Raw genomic sequence first — 21,849 nt, 5'->3', positions numbered from 1 at the left:
CAGGAGCTCAGTGAATTCCAGCGTGGAACTGTGATAGGATGCCACCTGTGCAACAAATCCAGTCGTGAAATTTCCTCGCTCCTAAATATTCCACAGTCAACTGTCAGCTGTATTATAAGAACGTGGAAGTGTTTGGGAACGACAGCAACTCAGCCACAAAGTGGTAGGCCACGTAAACTGACGGAGCGGGGTCAGCGGATGCTGAGGCGCATAGTGCGAAGAGGTCTCCAACTTTCTGCAGAGTCAATCGCTACAGACCTCCAAACTTCATGTGGCCTTCAGATTAGCTCAAGAACAGTGCACAGAGAGCTTCATGGAATGGGTTTCCATGGCCGAGCAGCTGCATCCAAGCCATACATCATCAAGTGCAATGCAAAGCGTCGGATGCAGTGGTGTAAAGCACGCCGCCACTGGACTCTAGAGCAGTGGAGACGCGTTCTCTGGAGTGACGAATCGCGCTTCTCCATCTGGCAATCTGATGGACGAGTCTGGGTTTGGCGGTTGCCAGGAGAACGGTACTTGTCTGACTGCATTGTGCCAAGTGTAAAGTTTGGTGGAGGGGGGATTATGGTGTGGGGTTGTTTTTCAGGAGCTGGGCTTGGCCCCTTAGTTCCAGTGAAAGGAACTCTGAATGCTTCAGCATACCAAGACATTTTGGACAATTCCATGCTCCCAACTTTGTGGGAACAGTTTGGAGCTGGCCCCTTCCTCTTCCAACATGACTGTGCACCAGTGCACAAAGCAAGGTCCATAAAGACATGGATGACAGAGTCTGGTGTGGATGAACTTGACTGGCCTGCACAGAGTCCTGACCTCAACTCGATAGAACACCTTTGGGATGAATTAGAGTGGAGACTGAGGGCCAGGCCTTCTCGTCCAACATCAGTGTGTGACCTCACAAATGCGCTTCTGGAAGAATGGTCAAAAATTCCCATAAACACACTCCTAAACCTTGTGGACAGCCTTCCCAGAAGAGTTGAAGCTGTTATAGCTGCAAAGGGTGGACCGACGTCATATTGAACCTTATGGATTAGGAATGGGATGTCACTTAAGTTCATATGCGAGTCAAGGCAGGTGAGCGAATACTTTTGGCAATATAGTGTATGTGTAATATCGAGTCAGTGTCACTCAAACGAACAGTGGTTTATAAAACAAACATGAAAACATGCCACTTCATTAACATTCTTTTAAAATGGACTGAGCAAAACATTTGGAAACCTCAGTATTATACGGTCCAGCCATAGTTCATGCTATTACTAGTGAAACTGCTCTACCGCCATGATGCTGATGACTGATCCTGACACCCTTCACCTGCTGTGACTCATCTTGCCCTCTACCTGCCTGATCCTCTACTTGTGACTCACTTTGTCCTCTTGTGAATGGTCCCACATGGATCCCCTGACACTTCCCTAAATCAGTGCCACTGAGTTTCACTGGATATCTAGATGCTGTAGTCTTCCATCTACTATGTAAGAACTGCTGCTCATACTGAACATCCCGTAGAAGAGTAATGATTGATAATTTTGCTCTCCAGTGCCACCAGAAGAGGATGAGTTCCCTTTTGATTCATGGTCCTTTTCAAGGCTTCTTCCTCATGTTGTCTCATTTTTTTTTAAAATCTTGCCAATGACTATTCATCAGGGAACTAAATCCATATCTGGTTTTATTGCTTTGTGATGTGCCTACTGTTTAAGTCATTATACAAATACTACTATGCAAGAACTACTTACTATAAGTGTTTTGACACCGCTATTCACAAAATCTAGTCAGAAAACACTGAAAGCGTTTGATTTTTCTTACCATGGCAGCATATGTAGAAATAGTTATGGATTAAATGACAAGACTGGTGCTTGTGTAAGATGGTGACAACCTTAAACAGAAGAGCTCCCTAACCTGACATTTCCAAATGCTGCAAAAGACAGACAGAGAGGTGAAAATTGGGAGGGTGAGATAAAAAAAAAAAGACACTACAGTTCAAGATACTGAGACTACTTGATCATGTACAATATGACTAGGAATATAAACTAGCAATGTTTCTTAAGTTTAACATGGCTACCTGGCAGGTACAGTACATGTTTAGTAAAGTTGGATGTTCGTGTGTTAGAGTAATTCAGCTAACAGGGGGCACTGTTGCCATCACCTCATTCATAAAACAGTGACATGCACTGAATATCTGAATATCACAACATTCTGTATATGTTAACGGCTGTAAATGTCAGTTTTCGTTTGTCTAAAAATCAGCCTGCATATTTCATGACCAGAAAGCACAGGCTGTCTGCATATTTCATGATCACACATGCCCACAATCCTCTACACGCACAAAAGGGCTGTTCGGGTCAAAGAGTCAGCAAGCACAAGCGCTATCAGATGTCCATATAGACTAAACAGCCGGGCAGAACTGTGCCACTGTGTCTCTATGCCTGATGTCCATTTATAGAGTCGACCCGCTGGCCTACAGAGCAGGAAAGCGGCGACTAGTGCAGTCTGACAGATAACCGCTCCAGACAAAAGCCTGACCGACACACTTCATCCCGTCCAGAAAGACACGCCTGATCAATCGCTGTGTGAAACGAGGCTGGTGTGTTTACTGCTCAATCTCACAGGTCAAGAAAGTCAGTTTGCACCTGTCAAAGCACACAGTCACACGCATGCTTGGGTACTACAGCTATACGCATGTTTAAGCTGTATATATTTTTTTCTAGATTCTTTTTCCTGTATCACATTTCCCTGAAATATTAATTGCCTCTATATCTATAAAACCATGTCTTTTGTGGGGGGGGGGGCACAGAGCAGAATTAATTTATTCATAGCATCTTTATGAAAAACATTTGACTTGTTCAGTCTATAACTAACCATTTTATAGAATACCAGATCCAGATTTAGACAGACAGATACACAGACAGATCGATCCCAGAGTCCCAGGTTCAGTCCTAAGCTCTGGTTACTCTCTGACAAAAGTCACTGAATGGATACTGTTGCGGGGTCTCTGGCTTCCTCCCACCTCCTTCGTGTGAATGACTAGCATCCGATCCAGGGGGTAAAACCAGTATTCCCAGATCCACTGTGATCCTGACCAGGCAAAGCGATTAATGAATAAATGACCCAGTGAAGGCAGAATGGACATACCTGTGACAGTGATACACTGTGATGCACTGGCCATTGCATTACTAGCATAATACCTCAATCTAACACATCATGTTAGCTAACAGATAGCTGGCTGCAGTGAGCTGCAGAATTATTGGCACATAAAGCTATAAAATGAAGAACACAAATCCAGTGAATGATAGTTTGATCTAAGTCATATGGTAATGCTTATATTTGATGATAGCTTTGGGATTCGCCAACAGACTCCATCTATCATGATGGCTATCAGGTTGGACTGTTTAAGTATCTAAAAGTTTAGAAACATGATGGCTGCAGCTTTAACACTGACAAAAATAAATCGTCTTGTTTCTCGAAATACATGCTTCTATTTAGCTTATAAGAAGGTTATATAGTCTGACTTCAGAGAAAACTACACCCCCTACCCTTGCTGAAAGCCACAGGTGATATTGTCTTCAAGTGGTGATAGTTACAGGGACAACAGGATGATTCCTAGTAATGATACATTTATTGGAATGCGATGTTTTTTTCACAAATGCTGCACTTGTTCAGTCAAATACTGGTTTCTCACATCCCCAGATCTGCTATTTAGTGAAGTGTTCTCTGAAGAGGATAACCACAGTAACGTCTAACAAGGTTGTTGACACTTGTAGAGGATCATGTCTTTATGACGAACATGAATACAGTGGGGGGACTAGTCACAATAAATCCACTAATTCAACTGGACACAAGCTAAGGATGCCTCTGCTTGGAGGTTAAGACATGGCCATAGAAGATCGAATTATGGTTATAACCCATTCATCTAAAACGATCTAGAACAAATATAATGTTTTTCAATAACCGTCACAGTCTTCAGATTTCAGAAAGGATGAGGATGTGCAATAAATATGAAGAATGCTTGGAGCTTTCCCCATAAAGAAGTGGTCGAAAATCCTTCTATAAGTGTCTTTAACTTTGTTTGGATTCTCAGTGCTGTTCTCTCCATGGGAGTCATGTGGTGCCGATAAATATGCAAGCAGCAAAAAGCCACTAATTTAAGAAAGAAAGAAAGAAAGAAAGAAAGAAAGAAAGAAAGAAAGAAAGAAAGAAAGAAAGAAAGAAAGAAAGAAAGAAAGAAAGAAAGAAAGAAAGAAAGAAAGAAAGAAAGAAAGAAAGAAAGAAAGAAAGAGAAGAGAGAGTGCTTGAAAAAACAATGTGTTAAAATTATATATTATCCACATGGGGCACAGTTACCATGTTTGCCGCTCATGTCTGGGTACAGCTCTGTCCTGTTTGTGTGTGTGGAGTTTGCATGTTTTTTCCATGGATCAGGGGTTTCCTCTAGGGTTTCTGGTTTCCTCCCCCAGGTCCAAAAACATGAGGTATAGACTGACAGGCATCTCTAAATTGTCCATAGTGTGTGTGTGTGTGTGAGTGTGCCCTTTGATGGGTTGGCAGGTCCAGGGTTTCCCCTGCCTTGTACCCTGAGTCCCCTGGGATAAGCTGAAAGTTCCCTGTGACCCCATGTAGTATAAGAGGTTGAATGGATGAAAGGACGGCTAAGAGCCTCATGGCCACAGGCCTGTGCTGTCACTCACTGCATGTATTAAGACTTGACTGTATTTTGCAAATGCACACAACATAAATCGCCTCAACCTTTCCAATTTGATTTTGGACCAAGTTTATAATAATGAGTGGAATTCTCAGGCTACTGGTGTACAAGAGCAGACGCTCAGCCATCTAACGAAAGGTGAGGAACGCAGCTGCTAAAACATTTTGGGTTGCACATGCCTCTGGCAGACAGTGATGAAGCTCATTATTTATACAGAATAATTCTGATGAAAGCCAGGCAGCTAAAAGACACATGCTGACAAAGACTCAGCATCAAGCATTATCTAGGAAAAAAAAACAAAAAAGCAATCAGGCCATTAAGCTGCAGAACAGTAGGTGAGAATCTTCATCAAATGCTTCTGGGCCAGCCCCTGTTTTCAGACATAAGGCTTTTCTTTTCTTTTTTTTCCTTCCTGAATTTGCTTTACTTCCTTTGAGTATAGAACAAGGAGCTCATGCTAGAGTAGATCCAAGAGGCCAGTGTATTTGAGGTGTTTTTCCACCTCAGCGCACAAGGAAATATGCTGTGTATTGAGCCTGCATGTTTGCTTAACTGACTGCTTTTTCTAATACCTCTGGGCCCCAGGAACAGCCATGCTGGTCTGAGACAGACAGACAGACACACACACACACACACACACACACACAACCCAATCATACCAATCAGCACTACACCGTTACATGGTGAAACATCCAACCCTAAGAATTTCCAACCCCTCCTGGTGATACCACAGCAGCATTCGTGTACACACACACACACACACACACACACACCATATCTACCGCATCCAACTAATTAACTCATCTGCTCGCCTGGGGTAAAAAGCAAAATTGTGTAAATAGGTTTCAATCAAAAGCATTATTGGTCATATTAGATGCTTGGGTGCTTGGCTGAGATGAGCTCTTGCGGCGGTAAACCTCCAACACATCAAGGAGCTAATTTTCTGCACTGCACTGAAAATGTTAAAGGGAAATACCATTTCCAAATGATATTTCCATATTTGCTCCAACTGCGTGCCAAGACACTTAGAATGCTGCCTGCTTTTAAAATGAAAATGCAAACAGGATTACGCCGACAAGCGTGGCTGAGATGAAAATATATTAGGGAGAATGTAAAGTGCACTGTAGGAATTAAGGACATAACACAATGCTATTTGTATCTGTATCTGATTAGAGATGCAAATATTCAGATCTGGTGTGGCCTTCAAATGGGGCAAAATAAAGAACAAAAACTCAGTGCATAAAAATGTTCACTCCATTTCATGCTCATCACTCCAGTGTGTATACTACAGATGTTACTTAATCCTGTTTGTATGAGAATAAATGATTTAATCATCCAGAACCGTTTTCCTCAAAAAGAAATAAATAACGAGCATGTCCATTATTTCAGGTTTAAGGAGCGTACTGGAGACATAACAATATTACCAGGACTATTGGCAGTCACTGTGGCAATCAGGAAACACCTAAAACATAAATTCTTTACTATACTACCTGCAGCATACTCCCATGTGGAATGTGTAAAATCACAATATTTTCAAGAACATTTTGTTGACTCACTGTCCCAAAATAATAATTAATAATAAAATAACTAATTTAATCCACCACCTCCAGACCCTGACTAAGCAACTACTAAGGGCTGTTAACTTTGTCCTGCTTTCTCAAAGCCAATGAAAGTAAAATCCTCCACCTTGAATGACTTTTCATTTTTTGATCCTAGCCCTGATGCACACATGTAAAGCATTCTTTAAAAAAAACAACCACACTCTTTCTATATTTGGGTTTGCATCCATTCTGTTCAATCGGAATAACGTAACCGTATCCGTATTCAGCCCCACAGTAAGCGAATGATTGCCGTTCTTTAGCCGCGAGCTATCATGAGAAAACAATGTCCAGATATATCGAATTATGCATGTGGCTTTGCAGCTGAAGGAGGAGGTGAACGATCTGCGTTATTAAAACTCCCTGAGCAGGCACCTTCTCTTTGTGTTGCAGAAGGACGATCAGAAGGGAGCACTGCCAGGCTTCCTAATAACTTCCATCCACTACTTCCTCCACTGCATTAGCAGTGCAGATACAAGGGAGAGAGAGAGAGAGAGAGAGAGAGAGAGACTCACGGCTGGCTGCCTGCCTTGCAAGCTTGATTCAGCTCAATTCCACACAAAGCGGTAGGCTGTAAATATGCTGGCCTGTCAGAGAACACAGCAGGTGCACCTACTCCTCACCGTTAATCATCCAGCTGGCTCGCAACATGCTCCCTCTTCCGTTTCACTGGGCGTGACAGAACACCTTTACACCATACACTGGAGCACCAGCATCCTTGCTTTATGTGTTACGGGTGCTCTCCGTCTTCCTTTCGATATTCGTGACTGTTCACCTCTTTGCATCATAAACACGAGCCGCAGGAGGTTAGAGATTGAGGCTCGGGTGATGGGACACACTCTGTACGCGGTGTGTGCAAAGGCAGCGTGTGTTTGTCATTGCGGATTCATCGAGTTGTTTCCCGCAAAGCGTTTTGTTGTCGAGCCGACAGTCAGAGCGGCTCCGGTGATGGATAAAATGTCAGGACGGAGATAGCCTCCACTCATAGATCGAATAAATAAAGCAGAAATCGAACGGAGATAAGGCCCTGAAGCTGCTTAGAGGTTAAGAGCTAGCAAATTAGGTTAGAGCAGAAGCAATATCACTGCAGATAAGGGTTAAGCCCGATCCGCTGAAGTCGCCACTAAATCAGGTCTGCGGCAATATCATTTAGAAGACGTTGGCCGAAAAAAAAAATTCCTCGCCACTGTAAGGACACCATAAAGAAGTGATTATCCCTCAATCTTGACCACCGCAATCAGAGCTCGGTTGACGTATTAATCAGGTTTATATCTGAGCTGTCATGCTTAAAAAAAAAAGCCAGCAAATTTCATATACAATGCCCTGGCACCCATACTAAAAACTTTCAGGAACTTTAGTTCTGGTTAGATTCATCTTTAAATCAACAAGCACCAGACTGTAAAGTGAAAATGATATATTCCATGCCTTGTCTTCACCCGCTTTTCTGGAGCGCATTCCTGATTCAGCATCTCTGACATCATAAATAATTACATCTCTGTCTCCAACCCAGCCTTCTGTAATAGCTAACCTCTGGGGTACAGGCTTTCTATAAGTCACAAGTCGCTTGTGTATAATGGATAGGGTAGGCTGATCTGCTGAGGTAGTAAGACTCTGAGAAGAGAGTCTGGTAATAATCCTCGTAATCCGCGATGAACAAAATCGCCTACTCCCAGAACGCTATCAGAGGAATATGAAGTGCACATATTAGTGTAATCCAATCAGGAATTGAAGAGTCACCCAGGGTTTCAGGCAAACCCGGACTGTTTATATCACCACCTGTATTGATCGGCTCTAGGAGCACACAGAGGATGCAGGAGTTCCGCTTCGAGATGCAAATCTACACAGCTTGTATGAAATAGCATGCATTTGCAATGAGGTTCAATAACAACATGGGCTTACTTTCAGCTCAGGAACATTCTGATCAATTTTGTTTTACTGTAAACCGCATCAAAATGATAATTAACAGTAAGAGAATCTTAAAATCTGAGAATAGCACTCTTACAGTTACACTGAGAGTTCTGATGCGTGCTGGTCCAAGCTCTAAATTATTTAGAGGTGACAGAGGAGATAACTTGGAGTGAAAACTATTAAAAATGAGGGGATGAACTGAAAACCACACAAAAAGGCAGCTGGATCAGAGTAGGGTTGTGGCTTTTATTGAGTGTTGAGCCTGAGGAGGTGGGATAATGGATCGCAACACACTCTGAGACAGAGGCCTTTCAGCACATGGATATCTTACACTGATCTACATCTTGCTGAGAGCAAGAGTTGTGTTTGAAGATGCAGCTCTTTGAGTTTGTGGTTTTTCGAAGCGATCATAAGGACACATTTAGGTCATACAGTTGAGAAAGCCTGAACAAAAAAAAAACAAGACATCCATTTCACAAGGAGATGAAAATAAGTGGCCTTATAATACTTTTCAAGGAATGTCTTCATACTTGAATCAAAAAAGACCTGTCCCTAAAGTCTCAAATTAAACTCCTGGAACAGTGTCAGACCCACCACAGCAGTAGCCTGGGGTTGATATCAGTCTGAAGGCATGCTAGAAGAAACATTTTTGTACTTGTTAATGGGTATTATTTTCTAGATTTTTTCTCACCTGTGTTGTTGCAGGACCAAAGCCTGGCCTAACTGGTGAAGCAAACCTACATTCTTGGACAAAATGAGAATGTACCAGTGAGCACTGTGTCCTCTGTGAGTGACAATTTCTCCAGAGAGCTCAGGGATTGTGGAAACACTGAAGGAAATGTGAGGCCAACTCTGCAAGGAATGCTCGCGGCTGGCCAGGACCGCACAGAGTCTCGCCAAACCCTGGCCCAACAGGCCCTGCTTTCTGATTCTTCCTCCGAAGAGTTCCTCTGTCCCACACACACACATGGTGCAGACACAATAATACAACTGCTCTCAAAACAATATCATACACAACACAAATGTGTCCTTGGCAGGAACTGTAAGTTCAGAAATTCCAAACATCTTATAAAGCATCCTTCCACTGTCCTGGGGAAGAATCAACAAAAAGTGCCTTTGGATTGCTTTAGAAGAAAAACATTTGCAGTGGAGTGAAATCTGTGGTGCTTTGATCAAGTACAGAAGGCCCTGTGCGGGGGGAAATGGTGGAAATCGTAATCAAGAGGTTTCTGACAAAGAATGCAATCTGACACCTGCTGAGTTTTAACAGCAGCCATCTTTTGCTAGGAATTATTATCATTCCCTCCCCTTTGTCACGTCCATTGAAGCTGAGGTGGCGTTCTGAATGACAATTTCCTGAAACGTGTGTGTTCTGGGGCTCTCAGACTGTGTTTTGGCTGTAATAATCCTCCAGAGTGGTCTGTTTACTGATTTCTTTTTGAAAGAGGTGCACTACAGCTGCATAGATGACTCACTCACAATTTGAGCATTTTTTTTCTGTTATTTGAAAATACAAACATTTTTACTGAAATCTTTGGAATCCTGAGGAATTCAATGAAAACTGCTAATACACACGCTAATTAAAACACAGAGCAAAACAATCAAGATATATTCTGAGGGGAAATAAAGCATAAACACCTATTTTTTCAGATGCTAGAAAAATGAATCAACTCTATTCTTGCCCCCATGTGGAACAAAGAAGAACTACAAGGTTTAGAATCAATACTTGGGTCTACATCCCAAAACATGATCAATATCCTTGTGATCAGACCAAACTGAGGCCATAGTGGACTTTTCCACGTCTCAGGCGAAATTACACATTACGTTTTGCATAGCTGATATTTTCATAGTGGCCCACATAAGAAGGAGATATGAGAATTGAGAACAGGCTAAATATCAAGTTGACTGGATTTTGTGGATGTCAATGATGAGCATCATATAGGGTGTGCGCATCTCTGACTGCACGGATTGTGAAAGTTTGAGGTCAGAAAAGTGGGACGTGAACCAGACATCCAGACTGGAGTGATCACCAGATCATCAGTGCTGCTTATGACTGTATCAGAACGACACATGAAATAGCTACTTAAACGGTAACAATAATGCTAATTTAAAAACAATAAATATAACGGGTATTAGCGGAAGTGGAACCTGTGCCGATCCGCCCACATGCGTAAAATGCGCCACATGCGTAAAATAAAGAATTTTGGCACAGCGCATTTGGCACAACTTTCAGAAGACTTGAAAAAGCAAAACAGAACATTTCACGTATATAGTTTCGATATTAATCAGCTTAAAACACTTTCTGATCACACTCCAGCACAAACAAGCACGTAACAGAAATGATCTCACCTTCTTCCGGGGCTGCCATTTCATCATATTTGTAACCAAAAATGTGCAGCATCAAAACATCACGCAAGCAATGGAGTGAGATCGGTGCTAGTTTCAATGCGCCGACAAGTCATATTAGTGGCTCTGCACTTTTCTTCAGTGTTGCAGCATTTTCTCAGAGGAATACAGCGGAATGCGCCAACGGCAGCCCTTTAATCCAGCGCGTTTAAGGCAAGCGCAGTGAACTTTTCCTCTCTTTTCCCGGAAGCGCAGTAATCTGCAGTGTGATCTGAAGCAGGGATGCGAGTTGTCCCCTTCAACCACCCACAAGTCTGTGTGCCGAGACGTGCAGCACCCAAAGTCGCCACCACACCACCAGTTTTTTTTCCTTATTTTTTCCACTAAGCTGAAACCCGAGAAAGAAAACTTTCCGTCGCTTTTTGTAATAATTACTGTCTTACTGAGGTTATTTTCATGCGCGCGAACTGGCACTTCAACGCCCAAAGATTTCCTGGCAGTAAGATCTCTAATATGTCAAACTGGAAGGAAAAAGACTTGGTTGGTAATAGAGCACTTCGGGTACTTTGGGGGTGGAAATGTCCCGACAAAGCGGCAGTCGGTGTTCAGTTTGGATTCCAGAGATGATGCGTAATTCCATAAGATCCCAAGAAGGACGGGCGGAAAAAAAATCACGGGAGTGGAAGTGAGAGTGAGACCGAGCCACAAGGACGCCGAGAGGCTGAGAAAATACAGAAGGAGGAAAAAAAAATAAAGCAGATAAATCCTCGTAATTTCAGGCCGAAGAGTTAGAAGAACATCCCGCAAACAGCTACGAAGTCGACTTGAGGACAGTAATGAGTTCCTCTCCGCTCGGCAGCGCTTTGCTCAGCTCGGCCACAGGGACCGGGAGGGAGAGGAGGAGTCCGCTGGGTCATAGCGCCGCCTATCACTCTCTCTCTCTCTCTCTCTCACTCACACACACGTTCCATTTAACACGATTCAATGTAAAACACAGCATATATATATATATATATATATATATATATATATATGAGTAGCAGGATTTGGATTTGTAGGCAGATGCTAATGGCAAGTAGCAAGTCTAAAAGCTATCATTTTAAATAAAACAAAATAATTAACTGAGTCAAATTAAAAATGTCTTTCCCCAATGGTTCCCTAATCCCTGTAGTCCTCCAGCAATGTCTGTTCTTTAGTGTCCCAGTTATCAATCATTTAATAATGATTGGGCCTCATTCATCAAGTTGGATTTGAACAGATTTATTCGTAAATGGTTCTTACAAGCATTTATTCTCATAGTGAGACATGACAAGATATTTGGTATTCATGAAAATCCCATCATTTCACAAAAATGTATCATACGTGTGCTCCTGTGTGTGTGTGTGTGTGGTAAGAATGTGATGCATAAGAACAATAAATAATGCAAACCTCAACTGATTGACTTCAAATCACATCAAATCAATTTATGATGATCACTCTGTCAAGCTTAAATAGTTTATGTATTTCAGTTACACACACAAACAATGAATATTTTTTTAAACCGTGTCATCTCATATTAAAGGCATTGCCTAAAGAAATAATGAATTAAATAAAGAAAAGGAGCTAACAAATCCATAAATTAAGACAAATAAGCCCTGCCATTGCATTAAGAATAAAGTCTAATACAGTTGTACAATAGGAAGAATTTATCTGAGCCAGCACTAAGTGGCCAATAAGTGACTGATTAGGTATGTGTCAAGCTGCAATGTGTCATAACAATTCTCCAACATGGCATCAGGATGGGTGTGGTAGCTGAAATAGTTGCTGAGACACAGATTTCCCTGCCTGAGATGCCGTGCGTGATGTGCATGGTGTCATACTATATATACTCTATACACTTATATACTTAATTCACATCTAATTCACCTTATCTGTAATCCAGCTTCAGATATTGGTCTATTTTAATTGGTTATTATACTGTTAAATAATAAATATTTTCTTTGCGTTAGATGCAAGTCAAAAAGCTTTCACTTCTTCTTCATTTTTGCCATTTACTTGGCGTTTCAGCTGTTTGAGCTTTGCCCTTATGAGTTTTGTGGGCGTCAAGAAATGCAAATCAGCTGTTCTGTGCATGAGCCTGGTAATTTACGAGTGATTGCAATTCATCAACATACACACACACAAGTACTTAGAAAATCAGGGGAAATTTCTAGTTTGGGTTGAATTAGTAGAAAAATTCACACAACTTTACTAAAAAATGATGAGCTTCATTGTGTGTAAATGTATTTGTAAGGCAAACTGAATAAAAAAAAATATCCAGTCTGATCACATTTACAACACATCTGATTTGCATTTAGTAATGTCCACAAAACCCCATAAAAGGCAAAGCTCACAGAGCGCTGAAATCGACAAAATGACCACTGATGACTAATCATGGTGTCCATTCAATGTTCCTGTAATGCAGCTCAGCCACTGCAGCGTGTCAGCTACAGAAACACACTAACTCTTTATAGGGCTCTGTTTCTTTTTTGTTATTGAGTGGCTAGTTTCATGTGCAACTGATATAAATAGGTGAAATTAAGTGATTAAGTGAGTGAAATTAAAGTTGTCTTCTTAGTTGTGGTTCTGTCTCAAACAGCGTGTTAATCTCTGTGGTCCTCTACCGAGTCTAGCAAAAATCTGCACTTTGGTGCCCCATTTATCAAGCTGGATGAGTACATTTACTGCTACAGTAACTCCCACCAGTTCAAAGCTGATTATTAAAGGTTTTCATTAGTAAATCCCCAGTACAGGAGTTCTTTTATGATACAACAGTGTTTCCAAACTCACAGGATCATCATGAATACTACATTTCTTGTGCAAATGCTCCATTTGCTTGATAAATAAGACCCATTGTCCAGGTGTGAAGCTATGGTGCATGAGGGCTTGAACAGGAGAATGTGGGACAAGCCTCAAGCCCCATGACTTCCAAGATGCTGCCTATTGTGGTGTTCAGCTTGGAGCTTTGACAATGGCTTAGGTTCAGCGATTCCTGTGGCAGACTCCAAAACTCACACTGTCATTACAGGGGGAAGTGGTGGCTCAGTGGTTAAGGCTCTGGGCGACTGATTGGGGGCCTTGAGCCTGTGCTGTGCCCTTGAGCACCTTTTTGAGAACGCTTAAATCCTTCACTTCTTGGCTGGATCCTGCCTCAATGGTAAATTGCTTAAGATAAAGGCATCAGGCAAATATGTAAGTCTAAATGCTAAATGCTAAATTACTCACTCGAGTGCTGTGAGTCAAGCTTTTGCCATTTTCTGTTGGGAAACAACTAAAGTTCTGCATCATTTAAATAAATTGCATTGGATTACACTGACAAATAGCTAACGTGTGATGTTCCGTGGCAAAATCAGCTACATATCAAGCAATGTAGACTATGCATGAAATTAGGTCATCAATACTCCATTATTTTATGTTTGATTTCATATAAGTTGGAACCCTACTGCTGTTCAATCACAAGTTGAAGATGAAAGAAACTATGTAGTAAATTTGAATATCTTTAACTCCATTATTATTAAAGTAGCTGTAATATTTATTCATTGTTGCTCTCATCCACATCCAACACCTACAGCCTTACACACCACACTGGCACACACAAAAATACAGCACCCTGGGCACAGCGGTTGATACTCTGAGTGCATCTTCAGTTTCATCACACAACTGCATGAAGAGTGGACTGGTTTACTTCACTGGAAAATAGTTACAAGAAAGCAGCCTTGTACACTGTTTACCTGAAGGATTTAGTTAAATCGTAAACTATGAAAGCATGAAGAAAAAGAAAACAAATGGAGGCTAATGTTCAGATCACTCATTCATGGTTTAATCTGGTGAATTGTTGACCATTTTTTTAGCAATGTGCTGTTGTTTTACACTGAAAGAAAAAAAAAAACACTGGGTGGGTTAGTTATCTCTTTAACTTCGTCCTGTTGCAAATAAATTAGAGGTGAATGTCTGCTCTGTCTAGTGCTTAAAGGGTGCTTGAGGAAAGCAAAATATCCTTGGTTTAAACACACACACGCACACACTTTTATGTACTATGTAAACACTGTTAAATTTTCAAAATGTATCACACCCTTCCAAATCCATTTAATTACATGAAACTACACAGAGAGCCATTTACTGGAATCGGTTATGTCACACGTACACATATGATCACCTGGTCATCAGCTTGACCTGCTTGGTTGTGTTGCAGTATAGTGAGTATAGGAGTGCAGTTACGGCAGTACATATCCACTGGAGCAGAAGGTGTAAGGGGAAACCGCTAAACATTGTGCTGTTCCTGGCTGTCGAAAAGCAAATGTATCTTTGCTGAAGTTTATTTTTTTTTCCCCTGGGTCCCTCAGGATTTCAGCTCAGAGCGTAAAGGTTTGTTCAGCACATTTCAGCCTGGACCATTTTTTTTTTTTTTTTGTATGAAGCACAATGCACGGAAGGCTTTGCCAAACGGCTGGGAAAATTCCAGCTTAATGTGTTCTATAGATCCATAGCTGATATTGTACTAGCTAGCTAAAAAAGCTTTATGTGTATGTGTGTTCATCTGCAACCAATACTAGCAGGATTTATACTGACTTCATTAGATCTACATGAACTGGCTAAATATACCAGATATATAAGAGCTACATGCAAATTTAGCTGCTGCTGTCATTTCCATATATTGATGTAAAGGCTCAAGAGCAAAATGAAACGCTCTCTAGAATACCAAGGAAGTCAAGCAATCCAGGAAGTAATAAACAAACCTGAGAACACTCAAATGTTTGCAGCTAAACTGGCTACGTTTCCTTTGCTTTCGGAATTTATAGCGGCAGTTCTTTTAGCCACGTCAAATGATATATGTGATGCTGCCTTCAAATCTCAGGAGACAAATGTGTTATGCGGCATTTCAAGATGGACGGCCATGCATTTAGAGCAAACACTGCCTAGCTAGGCTTCTGCTCCATAAGTGTATTTATAATATTGTTATCCACAAAAAATACAATCCACGCAAAAATAATCAAATGATATTTAATTTATTATCGTGTATTATGTTTGAATTTTGTGAGAGGCTATGTTTTTTTGCATATTTTTATTCATCTGCCAGACAGAAGCCATGCAACCCATTTTCTAGAAAAACTAAATGTTTTGTATGCAAGCATGAATGAAGCATGCTTAGCTGAGAAAAAGAAAAAAAATATTTCTGTATAAACTTTAGTGCATAACTTCAGCGTTTTTTTCCTAGCTTCCATCATAATATTATATATTTGGATATAAACCCACTTAAATTGTGTATTGGGGTGGTAGTTCAGCCAAGGAACCTCCTCGATCATTTTCAAGTACACAGGCGTTCATACCAAGAGCATAATTTTAGAAGCATGAACTGCCTCGGTTTCGATGCATTCCATCCGAAAGAGCCTCCAGAACGGAGTGCGGTTTATGAGTACGCTGTTCTTCTGTTGTAACTCTGTAACGCCAGACTGAAGCTGACGTGCTTGTGGCCTTCTGCTGGAAGCAGCCCATCACCCCGTCACCCACAAATTGCATCCAACACCATGCTGCCGTCTTCAGTCTGTGTCAATAACAACCCCAGGTAATGTGACACCGTTTTTTTTGGCTTGGTTTTAAAGACTGATCTCCGTGGTTGTTTACTTTGCTTTAGCACCGGGTCGAAATGTGTCTCCTTTGGAAATCTGGCTTAATCCCTCAATGATAATACCATGGGCTCTGATTTCAAAAGGCACGAATGCCACCCTTAGTGGCAAAAGATAAATGAAAGGTATCCTTTTCCTTCCCTTCACTGCTTTTGGATTGGTTCACCATGCACATTTATTTCTTTTTGAAGCTGAGGAATGTATATAGTAATTTAGACCACTGATTATTTATCTCGCATTTTTATTAGAAATGAGTCACGAAAGGTCCTTCATGCTTTTTAAGCACTTTTCAGGCACCATGACACACACACACACAAGCTGCACGTGTTCGCAGTGAAGGAGGAACAGGGGGCAGGACACCACTTGCCCTGTGAATAATAATGCTCAAGTGTCTCACTCACAACACAATGAGCTCCGATTGATACAAATGACCCTGAATTGGTGATCATGTGCACTGGATGCACAGATGCTCAACTTCACCTTTTGCACTAGTCCTTAATTAGATTTTGCTATTAAGAGACAAAAATGGCCACGGTGGAAAATTGTTCCGTTTAGTATGGCATTAATCTATATACGGCTTTAATTGTGCCTGTCGAGTGTAATATGTCAGCCGTGCAAATGACCTAATGTCCAACAACATGCCTCTTACAAGTTCAACGGAAGACCTCTGCATTCATACAATATAACTACTGTCCACTGAAGGGTTGATTTTGACTGACAGGCATGTTTTGAGTGGTCTCTGGACAGGTCCCCACCTTAACAGGGATATTCCTGATTTTATGCTTTTTGAGTCAGTAGACAAACATAATATCAAAAACTAGCAGTGATTTTAACAAAGTATTTAAATTCGCTTCTATCCCATGGCACTGCATGAGATATTCTCAAATCTGATTGGTCAGAAAGGCTAGGATCCATAGTAACCACTTGACTATGGCCACATAAACATAATAAAACATGTAATTGTTAAAATGTTGAAGTTTTCTGTGGGACAGCACACCATTATTGATTATTTTTTCTATATTAACATGTCCCCATGTTTTTTGTTTGTTTGTTTTTAATATACATAATAGCTTTAACAGCCTAATGAATCAGACACTGTGTGTTTGTTATATATGTATTCAACAGTACAAATTCTATTTGTGTTCATACTCAGACAGGACATGCCTTTATTAGACACATCATCTTAAACTGGAGATGCTAAATCGAGCTTTCTGAAAATCACTGCTCCTGAGCAACACATCCATCTGCTGCCAAGAAGCTCCAGCCCAGGCCTGCTTTCCCAATCAGGAACGTACAGGAAATCAGCACAGCTGCCTTTTTTTAGCGTCTCTGTTGATTTACCAGCCACGTACTGCATCTGCGTTTCTTTTTTTGGCGATGAAAGCTCTTGAAGCATCTTCATCGTTTAAGAGGGCAATGTTTGAGCGAGCGAGGAAAAAAAACACTGACGGAGGTGAATTCTGGGGTGTAATAAAGGTGCAGAGTAACGTTATGTGGTAATGTTAGAGAAATCAGTTGCTCCTCGTTACAGAAGTTGCTGAATGTTGACAGTGCTAAGATTGAGACATTTTTTGTGGAGTGCCAAGGAAAGAATTGAATACACAGCTTACAAGAAGATTTCAGTGTGGCAGAAAATAGTTCTGTAGAAGTGTTTGCAGTATATACAGAGAGAGAGAGAGAGAGAGAGAGAGAGAGATGAATTATCTTAAATTTAAGGGCATCTTGAAAGTCTTTAGACTGTATCAGTGTGAGTTAATACTAGACCCTCTGGGCTATAATCAGAGTTGTTAATTAATATTGCCTCTATCGCTAAGCCACATTTGCTCTATCTACACTGAGCACCATCCTCTCACCAGTCTCTCAGTCACTCCTATCCCTTTCTAAGAAGACACATCTGCTATACCTTTTCTCTCTTTACACCAAAAATGGCTTACTATTGAATTCTCTGTTTCTGATGAAGATGGATTGACATTTTGGATACCCCATTGCTTCACGGGGAAATCCCTCATGGGGATTGAAAGGGTCAGATGGGCAGTACACTCCCAGCTATGGGTCAGGAAATCCTTTCGGGGCAGGACTGAAGGGAATAGGGTCCGTTCCTGGATGTGCGGGGTCTGGTCAAGCAGGAGAAGATATACTCTTGGTTGAATGGGCCACAAGGGATGGAGTCGGTGTATAAAAGCACTACGCAACTGTCTCCCATTATTAGATATACAATGACCTTACACAGAGATCACTAGCGCTAGCCGCAGGGCCCGCAAATGACCTCCAGGCAATTGGATTTAGCAAAGCATTAAGCTTTGTTCTACAGCGCCTTCACCCCCTGAATATCCTACTAACTTAATAAGAGCTGCCTGAGTATACATGCTGGTTTGTCACCCTGCCTGATTTTAGCCGGAGGGCAAGAACCGTCTAAACAGCACAATCAGAGGTGTGCAAACTGAGCAGTGAACTTCCACTGACCACATATGACATTGCAGCTTCCAGGAACCATGTGCATGCACACACACCCACACAGATATATAGATATACATATATATAAATTTATAGATGCGATTACTTATTGTTTCTGTCATTTCACAGTTATATGAGATCTACATAATCAAACATATAAAGCTTATTTTTTTAATGCCATGCTTTTCACATTCTTCTGTTCACATATTCTGCATAATAAGGTGCTTAGATGAAAGATGGATGCTACAGCATGCCACAGCCCATCGTTTAAAATTCAACAGTTAAATCAATAATTCATAAAATGACAAACACCCTGCGCTTCTTTGATGAATGCTGCGTCTTCCAGTCGGCGCTAACAAAGTTAGCAAATGAAGTAGTGTCATTAAGCTGTGATCTCATCGTTTACTGAAATCAGTCTGATGAAAGAGAAAGCTAATTCTATAAACATGGCACCTTCTTCTGTTCAAAAAAAACTCGGAAAGCGATAGCCTTTTCCTGAGGCTTACACTTCCACTGTGCTCGTGGGAATGAAACCTCCTGGTTTCAAAATCAAATTGAATCTAACGTCAGGCATTCGTTCTGTCATTCTAACGTTCCACAGCCGTGATAGAGAAGTTTGATTAAATCCTTTCCATTGCTTCCCCTAACAACCAGTGGCCCCAATTACTGCAATGTACGCGGGTCTGTTTATCTACAAAGCGTCGCTACTTATATGAAAACGCTTTATTTAAGAAGGCGCCAAGGCTGCTAAAGCTGTGTTTAATCATTCATCTGCACTAGATATCGATGGAACGGAGCCTAACATGCTGTTTAAATCAACATGGCTGTTAAAAAGCAGTCGGGTTTCATCTGTACCCAGATCAATAATAGCACAGCACAAGGGAGCCACAGTACACACTACAGAAACATGGAGAGAGAGAGAGAGAGAGAGAGAGAGAGGGAGGGAGAGAGAGAGAGTTGGGGGGGAGGGGGGAGAAAGAGCTGTGTGGTCCCCCTGGTGTTAGCACAGATAACGACTCTTTGGTAAGTGGTAAATATCTGTGTATGAAGATGTATTACATCACAATGCTGTTGAATTCTTGATTCTGATTGGTCAGTAGGTTTGGATTCGCTTTCTTCTCAGCAACCTTTACAATTATGCCAGGTACAAGGCAAATGTAATTACATGGGTGTACACATTCTAATACGTTATCGTTTCTATTGCAACAAATTCCTCCTAAAACTGATATATAGCCACAGAAATTGGTTTAAATAAATAAATAAATAAATAAATAAATAAATAAATGAAATTTAATTATGTAAATATATGAAGTCTCCATGACATGTGACGCACTGTTTATAGCTAGCATAATGTATTTCATATTGGATGTGATAACTTGTTTAGCAAACAGTCCACAGCATGTCGAAGCATGTATAAATATAAATGCATAAAAACCTTGAAATTTTATATTAAATGTCATTTAAAAATAAATAAATAAAAAAGAGGAATAAAAACCATGATGTTTGATGTGCTGTTATTTTAAAAAATAATAAATTCAGGATGGTAACAGTGACTGGCTGCACACCACCAACAACCCAATCACGTGTTATTTTCCTATAACATCATGTTTTTATTTCTTATGTAGTACACTACGTGGCCAAAAGTATGCAAACGCTTGACCATCACAGCCATATGTGAGTCTTCTGTTGGCATAAATCTGTAAGCACACAAACGTATAAAATGTCTTTGTATGCTGTAGCAATATAGTTTCCTTCACTGGAACTAAAGACCCCAAACCCGATCTGGCATAACAATGCTCCTGCATACAAAGAAGGTCCATGATTTGAAAAGGTTGGTGTGGAAAATCTCAGTCCCACACAGAGCCCTGATCTTAACCCTACTGAAAAAACCCAACAGCCACTCTCCAAAATCTTGCAGCAAACCTTCCTAGAACTGTGCAAGGTATTATAACAGTCAAGAGAGATGGGATTTTCAAAAAGCACACACTGATGTGATGGTCAGGTTGGCTTTATAGTGCATGTATGATGTATATGTTAGCGTTCAGCTCTAAATAATTGAGAAGCTAAAAAGAGGAGAATCAAAAGAGGCAGCACTTGATCTTCACACTAACAGACAAATAAATATCAATTTACCTTAATCTCTATTTGAAGATTAAAATTCAGTTTGAAGCTTTTTGGTGCGGACACAACTCTTGGTTTCTGGAGGTGAACTTGATTCCAGCTGTACTTTCAGCTGACCGTGGTGATGCCACCCGTGAATGCCTCTCGAGCCAAAACGCGCAAGATGCCTCGGCAAATAAATCACTCGTCACTCAGAATTTGAGGTTCTCAGGTGTACGTGTGAGAGAGTATGTATATTTATCAAGCACAGACACCACTACATTTGATGCTTTTTAAATCCGCAAATGATTCCTGACAGTGCTTGTGAAAAAGTATTGAAAGCTGTCTGCTATAGGACAGGGAGAGACATTTCACCAACTAATCTAACACCTGATACCTAGTGGTAAATATAAAAGGTGTCGATTTCAGGAGTGTGTCATTTTTTTTTTTACTGGAGGTGTGAAATTTGTTTTAAAGTGCCTTTATGGGCGAAGGAAATTGCCATCAGCGAGAGGAGTGGATATTCGGGTACACCAAAACAGGTTGCAGTTAAAATTAATGAGGCTGCTGGATATTTACACAGCGTTTTATTCCTGTTTTGCATATTAGGATCTTTACAGCAGCTGACAGAAGGAGCGTTCTTGCAGAGTGGCATTATATCCTGCTGTTGTATGTTCCAAAAAAAAAAAAAATGAGTGAGAAACAGAAAAAAATCATGTGTATGACAAATAGTGCCTTTGTGAGAGTTGATTTTCTTAGAGGCACGGGAAAGGTGTATTTACATCAGGTCGAACAATTTAAGATGCACCTCGGGCCTTGTTTAAGTCCATTACTGTCCTTTCAGCCTGCATGCATAGAGTATATCTCTACATGCCTGCTATGTATTAGGACTTGCATTAAAAGCATGCCAGTTGAGGTAGAAGCTGCTCTCTATGTCTAAATAGCTCTGAAGTTCAAAGACAAGAAAAGGGAGGGAGTGTAGTACTAAAATTTGGCCTTATTTATGGTTGGCAAAAGAGCGAAGAAGAGATAAGCGTAAGGGAGGAAAAGAAAATGAAAAAGTTTTTGGGACTCCATAACCTCCCCTGTCTTGTAGAAAAGGACAAAG

At 40.9% G+C, this 21,849-nt stretch overlaps 1 protein-coding gene across 4 annotated transcripts in view; it reads right to left on the bottom strand.

Moving 5' to 3' along the window:
- Nucleotides 1–21,849, bottom strand: part of ttc28 (tetratricopeptide repeat domain 28) — a 199,615-nt gene that overhangs the window by 117,606 nt on the left and 60,160 nt on the right. Inside the window, exon 1 of one of the 4 annotated variants that reach the window (XM_058411496.1) lies at nucleotides 10,549–11,442. The exons of the other annotated variants lie outside the window; for them this stretch is intronic. Within the exon in view, the coding sequence (XP_058267479.1) occupies nucleotides 10,549–10,575 (27 nt within the window). The 5' untranslated portion in view covers nucleotides 10,576–11,442. Of the gene's footprint in view, nucleotides 1–10,548; nucleotides 11,443–21,849 lie in introns of those variants that run through there. 4 annotated transcript variants of the gene reach the window in all.

Source organism: Hemibagrus wyckioides, linkage group LG16 (assembly GCF_019097595.1).
Source record: "Hemibagrus wyckioides isolate EC202008001 linkage group LG16, SWU_Hwy_1.0, whole genome shotgun sequence".
NCBI classification, from domain to species: Eukaryota; Metazoa; Chordata; class Actinopteri; order Siluriformes; family Bagridae; genus Hemibagrus; species Hemibagrus wyckioides.
Note: the sequence above shows the minus strand (reverse complement) of the source record. Positions and strands in the feature narration are given on the sequence as shown.